At 47.7% G+C, this 12,721-nt stretch overlaps 1 protein-coding gene across 1 annotated transcript; it reads left to right on the top strand.

Annotated features, from left to right (window-relative positions):
- Positions 1 to 831: 831 nt before the first annotated feature.
- Positions 832 to 2,041, top strand: LOC123171344 (peroxidase 2-like). The gene has a single exon (XM_044588883.1). It carries the CDS (start codon positions 907 to 909, stop codon positions 1,882 to 1,884), a length of 978 nt encoding a protein of 325 aa, XP_044444818.1. The 5' UTR covers positions 832 to 906; the 3' UTR covers positions 1,885 to 2,041.
- The last annotated feature ends 10,680 nt before the right edge of the window (positions 2,042 to 12,721 follow it).

Here is a 12,721-nt window from a genome sequence, read left to right as displayed (position 1 = left end):
TGAAACTGCATCTTTTGGTGATCCGATGATTGTTTATGCTAGAATTATGCCCGTTTCAACTAGATTTCGCGCTAGTTCGTTGATTTACGTAGTTTTATTTTCGTACGTGCATGTGTTGCATGGATATGAGGGGCCGAATTCGAAATACGCGAATGTGAACGCATCTAAATTAGGAGTGCCCGACCTGTGCTTGCTGACGTGGCCAAACGCGTCCGCGGGCGTTTGAGGGGCCGGATTTACCTACGGCTATAGATGCTCTTAGGTCCTCACACCGTGTCACGGGGCGACCAACGAAGCAATCCAATGGGGTTGTACCCTGCGAGTGAGTTGGCTCTACATAAGTCAAAGGCCAAACAGGTAGTACAAAAGTTTGTTTACAAAGAGGTCACATTGCATTTCCATTCGACTCACTCATCACGCACACATACTCCAGGAGCAACCAGCAGATCATACAACACATATTAAAATCTTTAAAAAGACTTATATTTAGAAGCGGAGGGATAAATGAAGAGAGGAAAAACAATGAATTCTCTTTATTATCAAAGAAAACATAGGGTTAATTAAGCTAATCCAGCAGCCTCCATATTCTATAACAGCTAGATCACTGCATGCTGATCAATTATTACTCCACTAATTGTCATGCATGTGCATGACACACATCCATCTAACTAACTATTGGCAAAAAAAAAAAACTAACAATGTCAAGGTCAAGTTGCTCTAGCCCACATCCATTGTTTATCAAGTGCACCGTGGATTGGAACTCTTGCATGCATGTATAAGTAGCCCTCCACTCCACATACGAACTCCATCACCTCATCCCATCTGCTCCTATAGCCCACATCAAATCACACACTCTCTGGTACACATCGGCTAAATTCATTAAGAGCTAGCTTGAGAAGAGAGACAATGGCCGCAGCTTCCCTTAAGCTTTCTGTTGCGCTGGCATGCGTACTGCTGCTGTCGTCGGCGGCGTGCCATGGCCTGGAGGTGGGTTACTACAAGAAGACATGCCCCCGCGTGGAGGCCATCGTGAGGGACGAGGTGAAGAAGTTCGTCTACAAGAACGCCGGCATGGGCGCCGGCCTCATCCGCATGTTCTTCCACGACTGCTTCGTCCAGGGATGTGATGGCTCCGTCCTCCTCGACCCGACGCCGACCAACCCGCAGCCAGAGAAGCTGAGCCCTCCCAACTTCCCCAGCCTGCGCGGCTTCGAGGTGATCGACGCGGCCAAGGACGCCGTCGAGAGGGCGTGCCCTGGAGTGGTCTCGTGCGCCGACATCGTCGCCTTCGCCGGCCGCGACGCAGCCTACTTCCTTAGCAAGATGAAGGTCAAGATCAACATGCCGGCTGGCCGCCTCGACGGCCGCGTTTCCAATTCCACGGAGGCCCTCGACAACCTGCCGCCACCATTCTTCAACCTCGACCAGCTCGTCGCCAGCTTCGCCGCTAAGGGCCTCAGCGCCGAGGACATGGTTGTGCTCTCCGGCGCCCACACCATCGGGGTCTCCCACTGCTCGTCCTTCGTCTCCGACCGCATCGCCGTCACCTCCGACATCGACGGTGGCTTCGCCAACTTCCTGAGGAGGAGGTGCCCCGCCAACCCGAGCACGGCCAACGACCCCACGGTGAACCAAGACGTGGTGACCCCCAACGCTCTCGATAACCAGTACTACAAGAACGTCCTCGCGCACAAGGTGCTGTTCACATCGGACGCCGCCCTTCTTACGACGCCGGCGACGACGCAGATGGTGCGCGACAGTGCCAACATCCCCGGGCAGTGGGAGGCCAAGTTTAACAAGGCCATGATCAAGATGGGAGCGATCGATGTGAAGACCGGCAAGCAAGGCGAAATCAGGAGGAAGTGCAGGGTCGTCAACCACTGATCGATCCATGAATCATCACGGTGTTGCGTTATTTAATTCGTTTGTGCGCTTTAGTTTTGCACAGCCTGAGGTCATCTATTTGTGATTTTCGTTCGACTTTCATGCATGTACTGTAATTGGTTGTTTTGACTGTTCAAATTCTTTGGCTGCTTATATATTATTGGTGTCGCAGTTAACTTTGATTGAGTTCTACTGATCTTAATTGGACATCTTAGATTGTTTCTCATCTTTAAGGGCCTCTTTGAATCGTAAGATTATTTTAATGGACTGACTATGGATCAGTCGATGAAAATTAAATTTGGATCAGTCGACGGACCCAAACTTGTTTCAGCAAACGAAGCTAGTTGATTGACGGGTTCGCTATCCCTGCGAATGAAGGCCTACCTCAATCGCGCATAAAATATCAAGGCGAGCAGGTCTCGGCAAATATTTTTGAAAAAATGACGATATCTTTGCCGAGAGCGTCTCTCGGCAATCCTCCTGACCAGTAGGACAGCGTGGCCCACATGGCAGCTGACAATTTACATATCTTTGCCGAGAGCTGGTCTCGGCAATGCTCGCTTTCTTTTTCGAGAGCTGCTCTCGAAAAAGTTATGGCACAACAGTAGTGTCTCCCAGACGACCATGTTTCCGAGAGGTGCTCTCGGTAGTATATCGTTTTCCGAGTGTTGCTCTCGGAAATCTTTCCCATCCATTCTGCTGTTAAGCTATTTCTTTTCTGATCCCTGCAGATAAAAACAACTACAGTGCAATTTGATCATATATAGGCATAATTTGATCTAGTCCACACATATATAGGCATAATTTGATCATATATAGGCATAATTTGATCTAGTCCACATATATATGCATAATTAGGGATAGTCCACATATTGTCACACACAAGTCGAATGTAGTATCCTAGTAGACGTCACACACAAGTCGCAAATTCATACATATTGTCACTACTTGCAAAACACGTGCACGTCACAATAGAAGTACACTTGTTCATATATAGATCCTCTTGAGGAGGAGAGGCCCTCGGGTTAACATTCCGGAGGAGGAGGAGGGGCATCACTTGCACTGCTTCGAGATTGCATAAGAACCTATAAGAGTAGAGTCACGTGAGGGTGGTTCGTCCCTATGTAATGAATCTTCTACTCTAGTTTAGATAATGTTCTACCTGTAGTTGATCCTCAAGCAGCTTCAACCTCTTGTTCGTGTCTTCCCGTTCCTTTTCTCTGGACTCCTGCTCAGCCTGCCGCCTTTGCTCCTCTTCAACAGCCCGCTGCGCCATTAAATCCTGTAACATGGCATTAGGCTCATATAGGTTGGAACGGTGCTAATTCGAGGCATGGACATAAATGAAAGGTTAGGATGCTAACCTTGAGACGCGCTATCTCACGTGATGCGGTGGTTGGACGACTCCGTATGGACGGAGTTGAGCTGGTGCTCGACGCGCGTATCTCGTGCAGCTTGCGATGCGAGGAGGTGGAGATCGCCCCGTAGCAAAGGAGGTGGCGGCCATGGACCTTCCCCTCGCCAGCAATGATGAGAAGCTCAGGATCAAGGGGCTTGGACGTAGGTTCGGCTTCCTACCCGTGCACCTCCTGGAAGACCTCTTTGAAGGTCCCCCTACTTCTCCTCCGCTGACTCGCTGCAGAACTCGGCGCCATCCTTCCCCTTGTGGCCTTCTTTCCAGGCTTCCAGGATGGGGATCGGGCGACCAACACTAGTAGAAAACAGGGCTTAGGTCACAGGACAGTTTTCACATTAGCCCCGGTTCAGTCACGAACCGGGACTAATGTGAGCATTGGTCCCGGTTCGTGCGGCCAGGGACCTGCCGGGCCTCGTGGTGGCATTGGTCCCGGTTCGTCCGGACCCTTTGGTCCCGGTTGGTGGGACAAACCGGGACCAATGGGCCACGCTCCTGGCCCACCACCCTTTAGTCCCGGTTACCACAAACCGGGACTAAAGGCCTGGTCCTAGTTGCGGCCAGTGTTTAGTCCCACCTCGCCAACCGAAGGGCGCTCACATCAGTTTATAAGGCCGTCCCTCTCTGCCTTGTTGAGCTTCTCTTAAAGTGAAAATAGATGCCCTTATACAGGAAATTTGACCTAAATTCATAGTAAATTTCATAGAAATTTATTATGAATTTAGGTTGAATTTTCTCTATAAGCGCATCTATGTTCATTTTTTTATATTTATAAAATAAATAAACCTTAATAAAATAAATAAACCTTAATAAAATAAAATAAAATAAACTATAGTAACTACAATAAATAAACCTTAATAAATTAAGTAATAATAGCAGCAGTAAAATAAATAAAAATAGCAGCAGTAAAATAAATAAAAATAAAATAATTAAAGTAAAATACATAAGTAATTAGAAATAAAATAAATAAGTTTTTTGTTGTAAGTAGAAACAAAACAAAACAAATAAAGCAAAAGAGAAAAAAAAACACGAGCCATCAACTCCATAACCGCCATATCTGGGATAGAGAAGGGCGATCCCTTGGAGTGGGATTCACATACAGTTGCCCGTAACATCTACCATTCGAGCCTAGCAGGTGGAACTCGGATCTGTCAACAGTGTTAAAGCGGAAAATAGCAGGCGGAGGAGAAGCCACCGATGTCATGTGTAGATCCCTTCTAGGTCTTGCGGATCGTGCTATTACAACAATTTGGTTGGTTGATCCCAAAAAAAAGGAATTTGGTCGGTTTTCTTGAAGCCCTAGCTTGTTGTGCCGTCCTATTCTCTCAATGCAATTAAGCAAATGCTACTACAGTACAGTAAAGGGCACAAAGAAAAAGCACGCAGTGAAGGAAAATACCTCCATATCAAAGCTGCTACTTATCTTGTTGGTTATCAGGATGTGGATATGTAGAATTTTCTCTAGCCTCGGCAACAGACATGCATTCATCGAGGGGGTTCACTACAGAACAAAATAAATGCTGACGTTAGTTGTTGAGGGTACGTTTGACATCCCTGAGAGATTAGATAATGAAAAGATGAATCGTCAAACCTGGATGAACAAAGACGCTACCAAGTGGATGAATCTGATAGCCTGTCCTCCCTTGAAGATCATGCGTCCTCCCTTGAAGGCGCCACCAGGGCCATGGACGCCTCATACACCGCCGCCGACGTGTTGTAGTGATGAGGTATCGTGCAGGATCTGACACAGGATCACCTTCAGGCAAGATGAATAGGTCTTCAGGGGCACGACGGCCAGCCACAGCAGGCCCCTGCCATGGACGGCGCCGCCCGAGCCACAGCCGCTCGCCAGCTCGCCTCTGGAGCAGTCCAAGCTTATCCGCGAGCTCGTCCACTAGTGCCCGTCGCCGCCACGACGTCCTGCAGGCTAGAGAACGGCGGTTCGCCGTTCTTATCCACGGCCGCCGTTGGAACCGACTCCGGCCGCCTATATAAGGAGCCCCCGAGTCCGTCCAGTCCCTCAGGCGACCTCAAGCCACCCCACCTAGCACCCCAATAGCAGGCAATCGACCAGGGAGGGTCTTCTTCCCCGTCTCCGGCCAGTACAGCCGCCGCCGCCCTCCGGTCCATTCAGTCGCAACCAGAGCCCCCCCCCGTCCGTATAGCACCACCATCCTCCTCCCCTCGACCGTGCGGAGCCGCCCAAACCCTCAGCTGCGTCGGGGAACCACCGTAGGCCAAAGCCCCAAACCTCCCGAAGCTGCCGTCCGCCGCGGAGCTCGCCGCCGGCGACTCCCTCCATCCCCGCCACCTCCTCGACCACCGGGAGGACTGCCCCGGCCTGGCGGATCCATCCCCGCCCTCAGTACCCCGCGAGGAGCCGCCGTTCGCCGCCGTTGATCGCCGGAGCCCCGCCTCTGTTCGGCCAGAGGAGGAAGGAGCGGGGCCGACTGGTCAAACCTGACCAGTGGGCCCAAGGGACCCACTGTCAGTGACCCACGAGCCGGTCCACGCGGGTTAAGTGGAGGATCTGACACAGGATCACCTTCAGGCAAGATGAATAGGTCTTCAGGGGCACGACGGCAGCGGCGGCGCCATGGCCGGGACTGGTGACGACGGCGCCGGCGAGCGAGCGGGAGGGTGGCGGCGGCTGCGTGCGAGTGGGAGGCCGGGGGATCACCACTCATTGTGCTCGACATATGACTACAAGAAACCTGTTAATCCATGACGGATTTCTAATGACATTTTTGGAAACTCTCATCGATGACCTGGTAAAACCCCACAAGCCCGGTGAAAGCCCGCTAAACCCGTCTAACCGTTCCCGTATAAAAACTTAACCCTAAATTCCCTCCTCGGCCCCTGCATCGTGTCCCATAGCATGTCGCCACCCCTCGTCCCTCCCACAGCTCGTAAACCTTAATAAAATAAAATAAAATAAACTATAGTAACTACAATAAATAAACCTTAATAAATTAAGTAAAAATAGCAGCAGTAAAATAAATAAAAATAGCAGCAGTAAAATAAATAAAAATAAAATAATTAAAGTAAAATACATAAGTAATTAGAAATAAAATAAATAAGTTTTTTGTTGTAAGTAGAAACAAAACAAAACAAATAAAGCAAAAGAGAAAAAAACAGAGGAAAAAAATTATGCCACCTACTGGGCCACCACGGCCTGAATACGACTAGAAACCCATCCATGGGCCAGGATTCAGGCCCGCAGAAGGCCCAGTAGGCCCACAGGCAAATAGTGACAGAATAGGCCCGTAAGCCTGCATTTGAGAGGAGCTCGAAGTGGTCAGCGCAGCTGCGCTTATAAACCAGTGTCGAAGCCTCTCGGCTAGCGAGGTGGGACTAAACATCCCACCGCACCGCGCCAGTTCCAGCACAAGGCCTTTGGTCTCGGTTGGTGCCACCAACCGGGACTAAAGGGGGCATTGGTCCCGGTTCGTGGCACCAACCGGGACCAAAGGCCTTTAGTCCCGGTTGGTGCCACCAACCGGGACCAATGAGTTCCCTATATATACCCCATCGCCACAGCAGAGCACTCCAGAGTGCTCTGTTTTTTCTGGCCGGCGAGGGGATTTGGGTGCTCTAGCTCACCTCCTATGCACATGAGGTGTTCAATGAAATGTCTGAGCCACACTAGTTAATCTTTGTCCTATCGAAACTCGACCTCCGAGCTCCATTTTCCCCGAGATTTGTCTAGGTTTAGCGGTCCGTCACGTCCCGTCCCCGTCTTCACCGCCGTCGATCGCCCGCGCCGATCTCGTCGCCAGCACCACCGTGGTGAGCCTCTTGTTCTTATCTTCTTTCTGAAAGGAAAAAATTCTTACTTTAGATAGTTACTTGTCTAATTTTGTTACTTTTATTATTCCTTCTTATTACATAGTGCAATGGTTTTGGTATCCGCCCCCGTCGGCCCTCGTCCTGTCTATGATTCGGATGTGGTATATATTATCTTTTTATAACTATTTGGTTCATTTATTGTTTATGACAAATATACCGACCAACATGACATAGATTTTATTTATCTAGGAGGTGGTTGAACCGGAAATTCTAATCGACCCTATTGTCGAGAGGTTAAATTTAGTTGAAGAAGAAAACAATTACTTGAAGGAAAAAATAAAAAAAATTGAGGAGGAGAAGATGATATTGGAGTTGCATGTTGCGGATGTCGTCGATGATCACAAGATCAAGATGGATGCAATGCGCTTGAAGATTAGAAAGATTAGAAAATATGCCATTCATACCGAGGCTTGGTATCATTATGCCGTTGGATCAATTGTTACCTTGGTTGCGATGATGATCGCATTTGTTTTTGCATTGAAATGTTTTACATAGTTTCAATGTATGGTTTAATTAATTAGATGCTCTGGAGAGCTATATATATGCTGTTAGATGAGAACTATGTATGTACTTTGGTTCTAATGTGATGATGAACTTCTATTAATTTGGTCACTTAATTATCTATTCATGATGTTCTGTAATGGTTTTTGACACACTTAATTATATATAATGCACGCAGATGAACCGGCAATGGATGTACGGTGACAGACACACCTCCGAGTACATGAAGGGCGTGCATGATTTTCTCGAAGTGGCTAAGGCAAACAAGCAGAATGGTTTTATGTGTTGTCCATGCCCTATATGTGGGAATACGAAGTCTTACTCTGACCGGAAAGTTCTTCACACCCACCTGCTTTACAAGGGTTTCATGCCACACTATAATGTTTGGACGAGGCACGGAGAAATAGGGGTTATGATGGAAGACGGCGAAGAAGAAGAGGACGATGAAAACTATGTGCCCCCTGAATACGGTGATGCTGCAACGGGGGAAGCTGCTGAAGATCAAGAGGAACCAGACGATGTGCCCAATGATGCTGCAAGGGGGGAAGCTGCTGAAGATCAAGAGGAACCAGTGCCCGATGATGATGATCTCCGCCGGGTCATAGTCGATGCAAGGACGCAATGCGAAAGTCAAAAGGAGAAGCTGAAGTTCGATCGCATGTTAGAGGATCACAAAAAAGGGTTGTACCCCAATTGCGAAGATGGCAACACAAAGCTCAGTACCGTACTGGAATTGCTGCAGTGGAAGGCAGAGAATGCTGTGCCTGACAAAGGATTTGAGAAGCTATTGAAAATATTTAAGAAGAAGCTTCCAAAGGATAACGAATTGCCCGACAGTATATACGCAGCAAAGAAGGTCGTATGCCCTCTAGGATTGGAGGTGCAGAAGATACATGCATGCCCTAATGACTGCATCCTCTACCGCGGTGCGTACAAGGATCTGAACGCATGCCCGGTATGCGGTGCATTGCGGTATAAGATCAGACGAGATGACCCTGGTGATGTTGACGGCGAGCCCCCTAGGAAGAGGGTTCCTGCGAAGGTGATGTGGTATGCTCCTATAATACCACGGTTGAAACGTCTGTTCAAAAACGAAGAGCATGCCAAGTTGATGCGATGGCACAGTGAGGACCGTAAGAAAGACGGGAAGTTGAGAGCACCCGCTGACGGGTCACAGTGGAGAAAAATCGAGAGAAAGTACTGGGCTGAGTTTGCAGCTGACCCAAGGAACGTATGGTTTGGTTTAAGCGCGGATGGCATTAATCCTTTCGGGGAGCAGAGCAGCAATCACAGCACCTGGCCCGTGACTCTATGTATGTATAACCTTCCTCCTTGGATGTGCATGAAGCGGAAGTTCATTATGATGCCAGTTCTCATCCAAGGCCCTAAGCAACCCGGCAACGACATTGATGTGTACCTAAGGCCATTAGTTGAAGAACTTTTACAGCTGTGGAATGGAAATGGTGTACGTACGTGGGATGAGCACAAACAGGAGGAATTTAACCTGCACGCGTTGCTGTTTGTAACCATCAACGATTGGCCCGCTCTCAGTAACCTTTGAGGACAGACAAACAAGGGATACCACGCATGCACGCACTGTTTAGATGACACTGAAAGTATATACCTGGACAAAAGCAGGAAGAATGTGTACCTGGGCCATCGTCGATTTCTTCCGACCAACCATCAATGTCGAAAGAAAGTCAAGCATTTCAAAGGCGGGGCAGATCACCGGAAGAAGCCCGCCATGCGTACCGGTGATCACGTACTTGCTATGGTCAATGATTTACACGTAATCTTTGGAAAGGGTCCCGGCGGACTAGCTGTTCCGAATGACGCTGAGGGACACGCACCCATGTGGAAGAAGAAATCTATATTTTGGGACCTACCCTACTGGAAAGAGCTAGAGGTCCGCTCTTCAATCGACGTGATGCACGTGACGAAGAACCTTTGCGTGAACCTGCTAGGCTTCTTGGGCGTGTATGGGAAGACAAAAGATACACCTGAGGCACGGGAGGACCTGCAACGTTTGCACGAAAAAGACGGCATGCCTCCGAAGCAGTATGAAGGTCCTGCCAGCTACGCTCTTACGAAAGAAGAGAAAGAAATCTTCTTTGAATGCCTGCTCAGTATGAAGGTCCCGACTGGCTTCTCGTCGAATATAAAGGGAATAATAAATATGCCAGAGAAAAAGTTCCAGAACCTAAAGTCTCATGACTGCCACGTGATTATGACGCAACTGCTTTCGGTTGCATTGAGGGGGCTTCTACCGGAAAATGTCCGATTAGCCATTGTGAAGCTATGTGCATTCCTCAATGCAATCTCTCAGAAGGTGATCGATCCAGAAATCATACCAAGGCTAAGGAGTGATGTGGCGCAATGTCTTGTCAGTTTCGAGCTGGTGTTCCCACCATCCTTCTTCAATATCATGACGCACGTCCTAGTTCATCTAGTCGACGAGATTGTCATTCTAGGGCCTGTATTTCTACACAATATGTTCCCCTTTGAGAGGTTCATGGGAGTCCTAAAGAAATATGTCCGTAACCGCGCTAGGCCAGAAGGAAGCATCTCCATGGGCCATCAAACAGAGGATGTCATTGGGTTTTGTGTTGACTTCATTCCTGGCCTTAAGAAGATAGGTCTCCCTAAATCGCGGTATGAGGGAAGACTGACTGGAAAAGGCACGCTTGGAGGGGGGACTCAATAATATGCAGGGATGAATATTCTTGGTCTCAAGCACACTACACAGTTCTACAGAACTCTACCTTGGTGACCCCGTATGTCGATGAACACAAGAACAGTCTGCGCTCCAAACACCCGGAGCAGTGTGACGACAGGATTACATGTGAACACATCAGGACTTTCAGCAGTTGGTTGGAAACACGTCTCAGAGGTGACACCACTGTTTGTGATGAGTTGTACTCGTTGTCCAGGGGACCATCTTCGACTGTATTGACTTACAAAGGATACGAGATAAATGGGAATACATTTTACACGATCGCCCAAGATCAAAAGAGCACCAACCAAAACAGCGGTGTCCGCTTTGATGCAGCAACCGAGAGGGGAAAGGACACGTATTATGGTTACATAATGGACATATGGGAACTTGACTACGGACATGATTTTAAGGTCCCTTTGTTTAAGTGCAAATGGGTCAATCTGTCAGGAGGCGGGGTATAGGTAGACCCACAGTACGGAATGACAACAGTGGATCTGAACAATCTTGGGTACACTGACGAACCGTTCGTCCTAGCCAATGATGTGGCACAGGTTATCTATGTGAAGGACATGTCTACCAGACCGAGGAAAAGAAAAGATAAGGAAGCGAATACATCATACGATGAGCCAAAGCGCCACATAGTTCTTTCAGGAAAAAGGGACATTGTGGGAGTGGAGGGCAAGACAGACATGTCTGAAGATTATGAAAAGTTTCATGAAATTCCTCCCTTCAAAGTCAAGGCTGACCCAAGCATCCTGATAAACGATGAAGATTATCCATGGTTACGGCGCAATAAGCAAATGACACAAGCGAAGAAAAAGTGAAGACTTTCTCCCGCAACTATTATGATGATACCATGCCAACTTTGTAATAGACGAGTATGATACCATTGTCCGTTTTGTACAAGAAGTGCATCTAGTTTTTGCCGTAACCCTCTCAACTTTCTTGCACATGCTATGTGGATGAAATGATGATACCATGCCAACTTTCAACCTTTTCAGAGTTCATTTGAAATGCTTTTCAATTTTAGGGTCTTATAGCTCAAAATAATTAGTAAATGCATGAAAAATAACAAGCCAAAAATTAAAAATTATGCCACCTACTGGGCCACCACGGCCTGAATACGATTAGAAAACCCATCCATGGGCCAGGATTCAGGCCCGCAGAAGGCCCAGTAGGCCCACAGGCATGTACAGAGAGGTTAGGCCCGTAAGCCTGCTTTAGAGAGGAGCTCGACACCTCAGGCGCACCGCACCTTATAAACAGGTGCGGCTCTCTCTTAGCTAGCGAGGTGGGACTAAACTCACCACCACGCCGCTGTGCAAGGCCATTGGTCCCGGTTGGTGGCACGAACCGGGACCGATTCCACCCTTTGATCCTTGTTGGTGCCACGAACCGGTACTAATGAGGCTTTGGCCCCACGAGCACCTTTAGTACCTGTTCGTGGCACGAACCGGTACTAGAGTTTCTTACTAAGGAGTTTTTTAGTCCCACCTCGCTAGCTGAGAGGCACTAGGAGCAGTTTATAAGCCCTTAGTGCAGAGACGATGAAGAAGAGGCGCAATGCTCACGTTGCTTAGCTTCAAGCCTTGAGGAATAAGGTAGACTGCATCGAGCTATGTGCAGTGCAGTCTACACTATTCCGAAAGGCTTGAAGCAAATCAATGAGCATTGCGCCTCTTTTTTATTTTTAATCATTAAAAGCAAAAAAGAATTTTCATAAAGAATTTTTTGATAGAAACTTTAATAGCAAAAAGAATTATCATAAAGTAAAATAAATAAGTAATTAGAAACAAAATAAAATAAAATAAATAAGTTTTTTGTTGTAAGTAGAAACAAAACAAAATAAATATAGCAAAAAAGAAAACAAAAAACTAAATACAGCAAAAAGAATTTTCATAGAGAACTAATGGCACTAATAGAAAGTTTATATTTTTTCTAAAACTAATGGCACTAACAGACAGTTTATAATTTTGCTGACCTAAAAGCAAAAAGAATTAAAAAAATAAAGCAAAAAACAAAATAAAATAAATAATGCAAAAAACAGAACCAAAAAACTGGATTTTTTTTTAAAAAAACTGCCACCTATTGGGCCACCACGGCCTGAATACGACTAGAAACCCAACCTGGGCCAGGATTTAGGCCCGCAGAAGGCGCAATAGGCCCACAGACAGCACAGTGTGACATTAGGCCCGTAAGCCTGCATTTGAGAGGAACTCGAGAGGGCAGCCGCAGTGGGGCTTATAAACCATTCCGAGCCCCTCTCAACTAGCGAGGTGGGACTAAACTTTTGGCCGCAGGCAGCGCAAGGCCTTTGGTCCCGGTTGGTGGCACCAACCGGGACCAATGCCCCCCCT

This window comes from Triticum aestivum, chromosome 1D (genome assembly GCF_018294505.1).
Source record: "Triticum aestivum cultivar Chinese Spring chromosome 1D, IWGSC CS RefSeq v2.1, whole genome shotgun sequence".
In the NCBI taxonomy this organism is placed as follows: Eukaryota; Viridiplantae; Streptophyta; class Magnoliopsida; order Poales; family Poaceae; genus Triticum; species Triticum aestivum.
The sequence above is the reverse complement of the archived record's forward strand: the minus strand, read 5'-3'. Positions and strand labels throughout refer to the sequence as shown.